Source organism: Hyperolius riggenbachi, chromosome 7 (assembly GCF_040937935.1).
Source record: "Hyperolius riggenbachi isolate aHypRig1 chromosome 7, aHypRig1.pri, whole genome shotgun sequence".
Classification (NCBI taxonomy): domain Eukaryota; kingdom Metazoa; phylum Chordata; class Amphibia; order Anura; family Hyperoliidae; genus Hyperolius; species Hyperolius riggenbachi.
Window position 1 is genome coordinate 33,855,007 of NC_090652.1, and position 14,032 is coordinate 33,869,038.

The 14,032-nt window shown below is 45.8% G+C and overlaps 1 protein-coding gene across 1 annotated transcript in view; it reads left to right on the plus strand.

Annotated features, from left to right (window-relative positions):
- Positions 1–14,032, plus strand: part of LOC137525470 (NACHT, LRR and PYD domains-containing protein 1a-like) — a 90,177-nt gene that overhangs the window by 62,537 nt on the left and 13,608 nt on the right. Inside the window, exon 7 of the mRNA XM_068246570.1 lies at positions 2,151–2,298. Within this exon, the coding sequence (XP_068102671.1) occupies positions 2,151–2,298 (148 nt within the window). The remainder of the gene's footprint in view (positions 1–2,150; positions 2,299–14,032) is intronic.

Consider the following 14,032-nt stretch of genomic DNA (forward strand, 5'->3'; position numbering starts at 1 on the left):
TATAGTTTTTTTTAAGTAGTTATCGTTTTAGAAGCTTGCAACGTTATAGATTTTGTCATATTATTTTGCTTATACTGTATGTACAGATTTTACGTTTTCAAAGGTATTATAGTTTTTATATGTAAAAGGGTGTTTCTGCAGAGGGAGTGGTTAGGGTTAGGCACCACAAGGGGGAGTGGTTAGGGTTAGGCACCACCCAGGGGTGGTTAGGGTTAGGCACCACCCGGGGGTGGTTAGGGTTAGGCACCCCCTGGGGGGTTAGGGTTAGGCACCACCTGGGGGGTTAGGGTTAGGCACCACCTGGGGGGTTAGGCACCACCCGGGGGGTTAGAGTTAGGCACCACCTGGGGGGTTAGGGTTAGGCACCACCAGGGGAGTGGTTAGTTTTAGCCACCACCAGGGGAGGGTTCTGTGTGAGGGTAGGGTTGGGTAAAGCTGTTTTGTTGAATTACGTAACCATATTTAAAGAGAATAAGAGACAGCGTACCATATATATCAATGGAAACATGACAGTGAATGGCTACTCTGCTCTTTGTTTCATTTTTCACTGCTCAGTCTCCTTGTTAACAGCTTTGATCAAATCTCTGACTGAGCATTCAGTCTAGCTGTGCCCCATAATGATTATAGCTGAGTCAGTCTTCTGTGATGTCTTTTCAAGCCCAAGCCTGCCCCCTTGTGGCTCTGCTGTCCTGCTATATATCCTCGTAGCAGGAAAGCAAAGCCAGGAGGGTGCAGGCTTGGGCTTGAAAAGAGATCACAGAAGACTGACTCACCTATAATCATTCCGGGGTAAAGCTAGACTGAATGCTCAGTCTGATATTTCATCAGAACTGATAACAAGGAGACTGAGCAGTGAAAGATGAAACAAAGAGCAGAGTACGTGTTTACTGTCATGTTCCCTTTGATATATATATGGTAAAATATATGAGAGTGCTTCGTCTCTGGTTCTCTTTAATGTTAATATCTTTTCGTTATTATTTCTCGTCTGCTTTTACAATGGTATTTATCATTAACCAAGCTTGACAACGATGTTTATCGTTATTATATTTCGTTAACAACCGGTGCTTCTGTGTGCTAACTATGACTGTGCCCAAATTTGCATTTCTCTCTGACTCAAAAAGTTCACGAAATGATAGAGTACTGGTTAAAAGCACTGCCTTTAACATGGGAGACCAGGGTTCGAATCCTGGCAAGGGTCAGTACCTATTCAGTAAAGAGTTCAAGGCAAGACTTCCTAACACTGCAGGGTGGCCTCCTGAGTGTGTGCCGGTGGCTGCAGCTCTTGAGCGCTTTGAGTCTGACAGGAGAAAAGTGCTATATAAATGTTTGGATCATTATTATATAATACATTTTTACAAGAGTCATTTTTTGGGGGGGCTTGAAAAAGTTTTGTTTTTTTTTTCATGTAAAATTTTCGGCAAAATTACGGCAAAACAAAAATGGCCATATTCACTTATCATTGTGTGTTAATGTGGTGTCAAAGCAGTATGGGAAAAGGGTGACTGTGGATGTCCTGCCTAGACCACCAGAAACACACATGTAATAAAGCTGCATGGAAATTTGGGCGCAAATATTGCTAATAGTAATATATTGGCAATACTACTGATATTCTACAAGCAGTTATTCTGTATACAGTAGTTCAATAACAGTAATTTTACTGATATTTTACTATCACAGTGCTGTGTGGAAAAAGCCTCAGTGCTATGTTAATGCAGAGTAATAATAATTTGTTCCCAAAGCAGCATGGTGGCGTAGTGGTTAGCTCTCTCGCCTTGCAGCGCTGGGTCCCTGGTTCGAATCCCAGCCAGGGTACTATCTGCAAAGAGTTTGTATGTTCTCTCCGTGTCTGCGTGGGTTTCCTCCGGGCACTCCGGTTTCCTCCCACATTCCAAAAACTTACGGATAAGTTAATTGGCTCCCCCTAAAAAAAATGGCCCTAGACTACAGTACTTACACTACATAATATAGACATATGGCAATGGTAGGGATTAGATTGTGAGCTCCTTTGAGGGACAGTTAGTGACAAGATATATATATATACACTGTACAGCGCTGCGTAATATGTCGGCGCTATATAAATAATAATATATATGACTGATGCTTATGTGCTGTGATGACATAATAAAGTGTGAATTGTATACGCTTCCTAGGATCAGAATTTGATTTATAAAATCCATAATGATATCACAAAAACCAACTTCGCAGAAGTCAACATAGAAGGAAGTGCAGAAACTTTTTCCGTGATGTTAGAGTCAGCATGTGAAGGAAAGGAATTGTGGGAAGCAAAGCTGACAAGAGGTAATATATTTATAATATTTTTCCACTCATTGTTCTTATTCCATTTAGTTGTAATACTGCTTATTTGGAATATACTTTCCTTAAAGAGAGTCTGAAGCGAGAATAAATCTCGCTTCAGACCTCATAGATAGCAGGGGCATGTGTGCCCCTGCTAAAACGCCGCTATCCCGCGGCTTAACGGGGGTCCCTTCACCCCCAAATCCCCTCGGTGCAGCGGGGGAGCGCTTCCTGGTTGGGGCAGGGCTAACTGCCACAGCCCTGCCCCACGCGCGTCTGTCAGACGCGTATCTCCGCCTCTCCCCCGCCCCTCTCAGTCTTCCTTCACTGAGAGGGGCGGGGGAGAGGCGGCGATGCGCGTCTGATAGACGCGACTGGAGGCAGGGCTGCAGCAGTTAGCCCTGCCTCCAGGAAGAAGAAATTTCACGATCAACTTGCGACCAACTATTGCGGGGGTGGGTTTGGGGGTGAAGGGACCCCCGTTAAGCCGCGGGATAGCGGCGTTTTAGCAGGGGCACACATGCCCCTGCTAAGTATGAGCTCTGAAGCGAGATTTATTCTCACTTCAGAGTCTCTTTAATAAGAGATTATTGAAGAAAAAAAAATACAACATGAATAATAATTAAAGGACAACTATCAATAACCAAATGTTCCAAAACTACAATGTACAAGTAATGTCTATGCATTTTTTATATAGCTGTGTAAGAATGTTCCTACTTTTTATGTATCCGAAGCCAAAAGCTGTATTTTGGTTTATGTAGATTTTAGCTGCATCCGTTAGCAGAGGTGATTCTTTTTTATTTGAAATTTAACTGCTGGTCCAGCAGCCACTGCTGGTCTCTTTTTCAAAAGACTACAGACTAAATTTCTTTGATAGGAAACAAACAAGAAAAAATCTATTTGTGAGTGAAACCTGACACTAGGGCAGGATCAAGCAGATAAGTAGATCTATGGATTCTGGTAGTAGAGTTTACCATCAGAGAGCGATCTGCAGGTCCCCTTGTATCTCAGGTGCTGCTACCTGTATAGAACAGTGCTGGATATGGAGACAGAAAGGAGAAAAAGTGCCCACTGTGATACTACTAGGTGATGGCTCTAGGCCCTTTAGGAAAGGTCTCACCTGGTTGTCGAGGCTGGAGAAACCTATATAGGGTTTGGCAGCTGTCGCACTTGAGTCCCTCTTATGCCGGGGACCTGGCTTGTATGAATATCCTCACGGTCTTGGATGGTGATCCAGTCGGGATTCCACGGTGGTGGGCGTGTAAACATTTTTTTGCGCTCGGCCGGTACGAGCCTGATTCCCCGCCTAGGAGTGTAATAGGAGACAAAAACAGCTAGCAAAGCAAGGCGGTGTTAGCTGCAATGATATGCAAAGGCTGTGCTTGAAATCTTTATTGCCACGCTTTTCCCATGGGAGCACCCAAGCATAAATGAGTGTAAAAGTTAAGACAAACATATATATATAGTGTTTGAAACTTCCCTACCTTTTTGACCATTGATTAGGTCATCTGGGGCGGGTGTAAGGTGGACCAATGCTGGGAGAGGGGATGATGGACAGTTCTAAATTAGGCATGGATTAGGCTGGAGGGGATGTCATTTGGTAAACAAAGTAGTGGATTGGAGAATTGGCTGGGGAGGGGGGTTCAAGCCTGTATTTGCTATTTAGAGCTGGGGGGTGGGATTAAACCTGTATTTGCTATTTGGAGTGCAAATTAAGTGCAGACATATGCATTATGGAGATGTATGTCGGAAATGTCAAAGTAGTAATAATTAGACTTGGATAGTTAGCTGGGGGATGGGTTTAAGCCTGTATTGGCTATTTAGAGTGCAAAATGATTGGCACAATTATGTGTTATGGAAGTAAATGCAGGGAATGTCAGAAGAGTGGGGATAGTTGGATATTTAGCTGGGGGGGTGGATTAGAGATAGGGTAGGATGATTAGCTGGGGAGGGGGTTTGCCATTTAGAGTGCAAATTTAGTGCAAACTTATGCATTATGGTATTAAATGCAGGAATGTCGAAAAAATAAGGATAATTATGGTTAGATATTTGGCAAGGGAGGGAAATTATTAGAGTTGGATAATTAGCTGGGAATTGGGTTTGAACCTATACGTACTAATGAACGCATCCGGCCCAGCGCATGCGTACTGCTGCGGGTCATTGCAACCCGGAAGTAGTACAGGGGTCAGGCTTCCCATAGCTTCACAGCAATCAGTTCTGCAAACTGCTAGCTACATTTTTAACTATAGCGTTATGGGCATTGCTTTGCCTCGGCTGCAGGTGGATTGAAGTATTTAGTTCCCAGTCAGTCGTGGCAGGATTGCAGCAAGCGTATGTGGTTTCTACATAAAATAGGAATATTCAATATGTGATTGTATTTTATTTTTCAGGACAGAGGACTTTCCTTCGCTCATATGTTTGTATGTATGTCTATATTGTGTATGTTACCAATAAAGAGTACCTACAGTGAACTATACATTATAGTTCATGTGATGCCCATGTTACCCTAACACATGATTGGCGAATTAAACCCTTAAATAACTCACCCATTCACCATGAAATGGACATCAATCTTAAACCCCGCCCTTATTGGCAAAACTGCTGTGGCAATTTTTGTCTGGAGCCTCCACAACAAGTCTGAAACTCTGTGGCCAACCCACTTGTGTTGTTGTGGCCCGCCCCCAGCTTGGCAGCAGTGGCTGCCAAGCTAGAGTCTGGAGATGAGCCATGGCCAGGGGTTGCCACAGAGCTCCAGATTTCTCAGTGAAGCTTCGGGTTTCAACGAGGCAATGGGGTTTTAGATTTATGTCCATTTCCTGGTGAATGGTGAGTGAGTTATTTACCGGTGTACTTGCCAATTCGAGTTAGAGCCCTTTTACACTTAATGCGTTGATATGTGTTAGTGTGCATTAGTATGTGTTAGTACGCGTTGGTACGCGTTTTTTTCAATAGCAGTGCATTGTGAAAAGATTTCAGTTAAAACACGTATAGTGGAAACTGAGCCACAGAAAAACATGAGCATTACTTTGAAAATCAGTTTTTTCAGTTAGAAATGAGAGCATGATTAAAGGACTTACGAGGCGAATAAAAAAAAAAAGCAAAGTACCTGAAGCAAATTTGAATGCATGGATGATGCCTTCCACACCCTCCGTGCAGTTCCGCTGGGTCCCCGCTGCTTAATCTCCCCCCGGGCCGCTCCCAACCCCACAGCCCGGGTCGGGCTGTCATGCCTCCTATAAAATGGCCGACTCAGGTTGCCGCGGCTGCGCAGTCCGCATAGACGCGAGTGCGGCTCTAGGGCCTCCCCCGATCCACGCTACAGGAGACAGCCTGTAGCGTGGATCGGGAGGGGAGGGCCGAGAGCTGCGCAGCCGCAGCAACCTGAGTCGGCCATTTTACTGGAGGCATGACAGCCCGAGCCGGGCTGTGGGGTCGGGAGCGGCCCGGGGGAAGATTAAGCAGCCGGGACCCAGCGGAACTGCACGGAGGGCACGGAAGGCATCATCCATGCATTCAAATTTGCTTCAGGTACTTTACTTTTTTTTTTATAGTCCTTTAAGTGTAAAAGGTCCCTTAGGGCCCTTTTACACTCAATTAGTTGCTCTCAGTTATAACTGAAAGAAAACTGATTTTTAAAGTAATGTCCATGTTTTACTATGACGCAGTTCCCACTATACGCGTTTTAACTTAAAGCTTTTTTACACTGCACTGCTATGGAAAAACGCATACTAATGCATACTAACGCATTAAGTGTAAAAGGTACCTTAGGAGCGTACATCAAAAAAGGGCGTCGGGAAAAAAGGGCGCGTGGTGTAAACGATAAACAGTATTATCGTTTATAGAAATATTGTGTAGAATTTCGTTTTAAAATAGCGTTTTAAGAATTTATAAATCACTAAATAATGTGTATGAGATCGGCAATTCGTAAAACGTTAATCTTCCCTGTTTGTAAAGTGAAACTTATATTTTCGTTTATTAAAAACCCTCCCTGTACCTATCCCTAACCCCTAGACCCCCTGTTGGTGCCTAAACCTAAGACCCCCCTGTTGGTGCCTAAACCTAAGACCCCCCAGTTGGTGCCTAAACCTAAGACCCCCCTGTTGGTGCCTAAACCTAAGACCCCCCAGTTGGTGCCTAAACCTAAGACCCCCCAGTTGGTACCTAAACCTAAGACCCCCCTGTTGGTGCCTAAACCTAAGACCCCCCTGGTGGTGCCTAAACCTAAGACCCCCCTGTTGGTGCCTAAACCTAAGACCCCCCTGTTGGTGCCTAAACCTAAGACCCCCCTGTTGGTGCCTAAACCTAAGACCCCCCTGGTGGTACCTAAACCTAAGACCCCCCTGTTGGTGCCTAAACCTAAGACCCCCCTGGTGGTGCCTAAACCTAAGACCCCCTATGGATAATAATTAATAAATAAATAACATTAAATAACATAAATAACATTAATAAATAAAAAATGTAAATAAAAAAATGTAAATAATTTTTTTGGGTGGATAATAATTAGAGATGAGCGTAATGACCTAATTACGATTTCGCGAAATTCCGCGTAATTAGTGTAATTACGATTATGGCCGTAAGTACTTAATCGTAATGAAGAAGGATTTTGCGAAATTTCGCGTAAGCGTAATTTTCGCGAAATTTTCGGATTACAGTCGTATCGTGCCGTAATTTCGCATTAAACGCTACCGTAATTTCGCGTTAAACCGTAACATTCCGTATAATATAAAAAAGCCGCCAACTTTAAGGGTTAATAGCAAAGCCCCCTTAAATGCTAAGAGCCTCAAATTTGGAGAATATATTAAGGAGATCAGGAGGAATAAGAGGAAAATTTTTTTTTTCAAAAAGACCTTATAGTTTTTGAGAAAATCGATGTTAAAGTTTCAAAGGAAAAATGTAAACATTTAAAAACCCGCCGACTTTAACGGTTAATAGCAAAGCCTGCTTAAAGTTTAGGAACACCAAATTCCCAGGGTATATTAAGGGGATCAGTGGGAATAAGAGGAAAAAAACATTTTTCAAAAAGACCTTATAGTTTTTGAGAAAATCAATTTTTAAGTTTCAAGGGCGAAAATGTCTTTTAAATGCGGAAAATGTCAGTTTTTTTTGCACAGGTAACAATAGTGTATTATTTTCATAGATTCCCCCAAGTGGGAAGAGTTTTACTTACTTCGTTCTGAGTGTGGGAAATATAAAAAAAAAAACGACGTGGGGTCCCCCCTCCCAGACCTCTTTAACCCCTTGTCCCCCATGCAGGCTGGGATAGCCAGAATGCGGAGCACCGGCCGCGTGGGGCTCCGCACCCTGACTATACCAGCCCGCATGGTCCATGGATTGGGGGGTCTCGGAAGGGGAGGGGCAGCCAAGCTTTCCCCTCCCCCTCCGAGTCCTTGTCCAATCCAAGGACAAGGGGCTCTTCTCCACCTCCGATGGGCGGTGGAGGTGGAGGCCGCGATTTCCTGGGGGGGAGGTTCATGGTAGAATCTGGGAGTCAGTTTAAAAAGGGGTCCCCCAGATGCCCACCCCCCCTCCCAGGAGAAATGAGTATAGAGGTACTTGTACCCCTTACCCATTTCCTTTAAGAGTTAAAAGTAAATAAACACACAAACACTTAGAAAAAGTATTTTAATTGAACAAAAAACATAACCACGAAAAAAGTCCTTTAATATTCTTAATTAACCATTAATACTTACCTGTCCCTTTAAATAAATGATCCCTCGCAATATCCTCGGAAATGTTCTATCAGTTTTTTGTTCAATTAAAATACTTTTTCTAAGTGTTTGTGTGTTTATTTACTTTTAACTCTTAAAGGAAATGGGTAAGGGGTACAAGTACCTCTATACTCATTTCTCCTGGGAGGGGGGGTGGGCATCTGGGGGACCCCTTTTTAAAGGGGACTCCCAGATTCCACCATAAACCTCCCCCCCAGGAAATCGCGGCCTCCACCTCCACCGCCCATCGGAGGTGGAGAAGAGCCCCTTGTCCTTGAATTGGACAAGGGCTCAGAGGGGGAGGGGAAAGCTTGGCTGCCCCTCCCCTTCCGAGACCCCCCAATCCATGGACCATGCGGGCTGGTATAGTCAGGGTGCGGAGCCCCACGCGGCCGGTGCTCCGCATTCTGGCTATCCCAGCCTGCATGGGGGACAAGGGGTTAAAGAGGTCTGGGAGGGGGGACCCCACGTCGTTTTTTTTTTTTATATTTCCCACACTCAGAACGAAGTAAGTAAAACTCTTCCCACTTGGGGGAATCTATGAAAATAATACACTATTGTTACCTGTGCAAAAAAAACTGACATTTTCTGCATTTAAAAGACATTTTCGCCCTTGAAACTTAAAAATCGATTTTCTCAAAAACTATAAGGTCTTTTTGAAAAAAAAAATTTTCCTCTTATTCCCACTGATCCCCTTAATATACCCTGGGAATTTGGTGTTCCTAAACTTTAAGCAGGCTTTGCTATTAACCGTTAAAGTCGGCGGGTTTTTAAATGTTTACATTTTTCCTTTGAAACTTTAACATCGATTTTCTCAAAAACTATAAGGTCTTTTTGAAAAAAAAAAATTTCCTCTTATTCCTCCTGATCTCCCTAATATATTCTCCAAATTTGAGGCTCTTAGCATTTAAGGGGGCTTTGCTAATAACCCTTAAAGTCGGCGGCTTTTTTATATTATACGGAGCGTTACGGTTTAACGCGAAATTACGGTAGCGTTTAATGCGAAATTACGGCATGAACGAAACGCGAAATTACGCGTTGAAAATTACGCTTACGGTATTTTCAATTACGATTTTAATAGCAATTACGCTACCGTAATTTCGCATCGTAATCGCAAATTTCGCATGCGTAATTTTAGTAATGCGAAATTACGAAAATTTCGGCTCAACTCTAATAATAATGTTTTAGAAATGTTTTAGAAATAGTGATTTAGTATCTTTATAAACGTTATTCGTCACGGGCTCATTTTGTAAAGTTAAATCATCACAAACACAGTTATAAATCCTTAAAAATCTCCGGGCGCCGTTTGTAAAACGTTAATAATCTCCGGAGCCCTTTTTTCCCTGTTCGGCGCCCATTAAACGATATTTATAATAGGAGTGAATGGGGCGCCCTTTTTGTCCACTTGTCTCATGCGCCCAAATCTACTGCTTCCACCTTAGGATGCTATGAGGATTACATTAACTATAATGTACTGTATAATTCACTGCAGGCACTCCTTTAAGGGAATCTGAAGTGAAAATAAACTTACAATATAATGATTTTTATGTGTATAACAGCTAAGAAATAAAACATTATTAGCACAGATTTGAGTCTCATATTGTTTCCAGTACAGGAAGAGTTAAGAAACTTCAGCTGTTATCTATGCAAAGGAGTGTAAGGCTTGGTGGTGTATTCTCCACAGTCAGCATGCAACGCATGAGCTGGCGTGGAGGAGGTACACACACTAGCACCAGGAAACAGGCTATCCCTAGTATAGTGGAGGGGAGGACTGACTCCAATAGGAGATTGTGGCGCACAGAGCCGGTGCAGATCTGACAGCCACAAACAATGCTTTCGTTATAACGTCTCAGCGCAAAGTAGCGCTGAGCGCACAAACCAGAACTGAGGAGATCAGGACAGGTAGACAGAATGAACGCTTGCTAGCTAGCGGCTACTTAGCGACAGCAAGCGTCCAAAACAAGACAGACTGGAATGAGGCAGCCAATGCGCTGCGGCGATGGCGTGCCTCACAAAGACAGGACAGGACAGTCAGGAAATAGCAGGATCGAGATAGATGAACGTAACACAGATAAATATACAATAAGTATGTTTTCCTAGCGTATTACAATTACAGCTATCAATGAAACTATTTGTAACGTCTGACTAACATATGTATATATCGGCAATGAACCGATATATGACATAAGCAGGAACGCTGACTAGGAATGGAGTCATACAGGGAACAGGACTCAGAAGTAGTGTTGGGCGAACAGTGTTCGCCACTGTTCGGGTTCTGCAGAACATCACCCTGTTCGGGTGATGTTCGAGTTCGGCCGAACACCTGACGGTGCTCGGCCAAACCGTTCGGCCATATGGCCGAACTAAGAGCGCATGGCCGAACGTTCCCCGAACGTTCGGCTAGCGCTGTGATTGGCCGAACGGGTCACGTGGTTCGGACCCGAACGCGCTCTGATTGGCCGAACTGTCACGTGGTTCGGGTAAATAAATACCCGAACCACGTCATATCTCCGCCATTTGTCTGTGGGTTTAGCTTTGGGTAGGCAGGCAGGGTAGTTCGCGCTCCAGCCACGCTAGCCAGGGTCCCCCCCAGTCATTGTGTGTCGCTGCTGGGAATAGTAGTACACCGCTCGCTCAGCATTCTGTTTACTGCCACTCTGTGTACCTCGCTCAGCCACACTATATAGCATTCTGTTTACTGCCACTCTGTGTCTGCTGGGAATAGTAGTACGCCGCTTGCACAGCCACACTATATAGCATTCTGTTTACTGCCACTCTGTGTACCTCGCTCAGCCACACTATATAGCATTCTGTTTACTGCCACTCTGTGTCTGCTGGGAATAGTGGTACACCGCTCGCTCAGCCACACTATATAGCATTCTGTTCACTGTTCTGTGTCTGCTTGGAATAGTGGTACACCGCTCGTTCAGCCACACTATATAGCATTCTGTGTACTGTTCTGTGTCTGCTGGGAACAGTAGTACACCGCTCGTTCAGCCACACTATATAGCATTCTGTGTACTGTTCTGTGTCTGCTGGGAACAGTAGTACACCGCTCGCTCAGCCACACTATATAGCATTCTGTTCACTGTTCTGTGTCTGCTGGGAATAGTGGTACACCGCTCGCTCAGCCACACTATATAGCATTCTGTTCACTGTTCTGTGTCTGCTGGGAATAGTGGTACACCGCTCGCTCAGCCACACTATATAGCATTCTGTTTACTGTTCTGTGTCTGCTGGGAATAGTGGTACACCGCTCGCTCATCCACACTATATAGCATTCTGTTCACTGTTCTGTGTCTGCTGGGAATAGTGGTACACCGCTCGCTCAGCCACACTATATAGCATTCTGTTCACTGTTCTGTGTCTGCTGGGAATAGTGGTACACCGCTCGCTCAGCCACACTATATAGCATTCTGTTCACTGTTCTGTGTCTGCTGGGAATAGTGGTACACCGCTCGCTCAGCCACACTATATAGCATTCTGTTTACTGTTCTGTGTCTGCTGGGAATAGTGGTACACCGCTCGCTCAGCCACACTATATAGCATTCTGTTCACTGTTCTGTGTCTGCTGGGAATAGTGGTACACCGCTCGCTCAGCCACACTATATAGCATTCTGTTCACTGTTCTGTGTCTGCTGGGAACAGTAGTACACCGCTCGTTCAGCCACACTATATAGCATTCTGTGTACTGTTCTGTGTCTGCTGGGAACAGTAGTACACCGCTCGTTCAGCCACACTATATAGCATTCTGTGTACTGTTCTGTGTCTGCTGGGAACAGTAGTACACCGCTCGTTCAGCCACACTATATAGCATTCTGTTCACTGTTCTGTGTCTGCTGGGAATAGTGGTACACCGCTCGCTCAGCCACACTATATAGCATTCTGTTCACTGTTCTGTGTCTGCTGGGAATAGTGGTACACCGCTCACCCGTCACTGTATAGCATTGTGCTCTGTGTCGCTGCTGGGAATAGTGGTACTGTATAGCATTTCTGTACTGCCACTGTACTGCTGCCAGTCAGCGTGTACTGTAAGGATAAGTGAAATGAGGAAGAAATCCGGTGAAAGAGGGAGGGGCAAGGGAAGAGGTGTTTCCCCTGACGGTTCACGTACAGGCCACAGGGGAGCACCCAAGAAAACCCACTCAATACCACCCATGTTGTCCAGGACAACAACCCTCACAAATCCAAAAGAACAGGACCAGATAATTACTTGGATGACCTCTCAAGCGTCCAGCAGTGGGTTAAGCAGCACCAGCACATCACGCACGAGGTCCGAGTCCTCAGCCAGTTACAAGGAGCCAGTGTGCACAAAGCTGACACAACCGGCAGCGACACCACGCACACAACTGCCAGATAACCAGTCCGATGAATTACCTCAGGACACAATGGGGTATTCGCAGGAGCTATTCCCAGCCCAACAAACTTCCACCTTTCAAAGGTCAATGGAGGAACAGCCAGAAATGTTGTGCCTGGATTCACAACCGTTAACTGTGGGAAATGTACCGCGCACTGAAATACGAGGCGAGTCCGAAGAGGACTCGGAAACCCAAATCCCAGAGCAATTTGGGCAGGAGGGGTTGCAATTGCAGGAGGTCGGCCGACAAGATCTGGAAGACGACGTTGGAGTGTGCTGCGCAGAGGTTGTTGTGGGGAGCTCTACTCCACGGCGGTGGCCCACAATGACATATGACGAGTTTGAGGAGATGGAAGAGGAGGGTATGGACAATGTGGACAGAGACCCAGATTTTGTTTGTGAACGAGAACATCGCCGTCGTAGCAGCAGCACAGATGAGTCTGTTGAAGAACACACTGCTGCACGAGTTCGCCTTGTGCCACAAGGTAGGCGGCGCGCAATTTCAGGCACCACAAGCGTGGAAGTTCAAGTGAGAGGCAAAAGAGGAGCAAACAGAAATCGCCAGCAAGGAGGCAGGTGCTCCAAAGTCTGGGCTTTCTTTGAAGACTGCACTGAGGATGTTACCATGGCGATTTGCAAGGTGTGCAAGACCCGCCTGAGCAGGGGGAAAAATATTAACAACCTCTCCACCACCAGCATGAGCCGTCACATGCTATCCAAACATCCCACTCTTTGGGCAAACGCGTCAGGACAGGGTACCAGAAACAACACTGCCTCCCTTGGGTTCACCAGACCCGCCTCAGCAGCAGCAGTAGCCCAGCCATTGCGTGGTTCACAACATTCACAAACATCAGACGACGCTGACACTGTCACTTTCCGGAGTAGTGCTCTTGAGGTCTCCCAGTGTTCATCAAACACAACAACCAACAGCCCTTCCGTGTGCAGCGCTACGGTTCAGTTGTCTGTGTCGGAGATGTTTGAGCGCAAGAGGAAATTGCCAGCAAATGACCCCCGGGCCGTGGCAGTAACAGCCAGCATAGCCAAGCTTCTGGCCTGCGAAATGCTGCCATATCGATTGGTGGAGACAAACAGCTTCAAGGGCATGATGTCAGTGGCCATCCCACGTTACGTGGTTCCCAGCCGCTACCACTTTGCACGCTCTGCAGTGCCTGAGTTGCATGAGCACGTGGTCAGCAAAATAACCCGAAGCTTGAAGAATGCCGTTGCCTGCAAGGTTCACCTCACCACTGACACCTGGACGAGTGCGTTCGGCCAGGGTCGATACATCTCCCTTACCGCGCACTGGGTGAACCTTGTGGAGCCTGGCAGCGATTCCTCACCTGCTACGGCACGGGTGTTGCCCACGCCACAAACAGCTGCACCGCCGTCCCTCCCACTGGATAACAGCAGCACCTACCTCTCTGACTCCTTCTCCTCCAACGCATCTCAAAGCTGTACCTCATCCGGAAACGCTAACCCAGCAGCAGTAGGATCGTGGAAGCAGTGCAGCACAGCTGTTGGCATGCGTCAGCAAGCGTTGCTGAAGCTAATCTGCCTTGGGGATAAGCAGCACACAGGGGAGGAAATTTGGAGGGGAATAAAGGAACAGACGGATTTGTGGCTGGCACCGCTGGACCTGAAACCGGGCATGGTTGTGTGTGATAATGGGAGT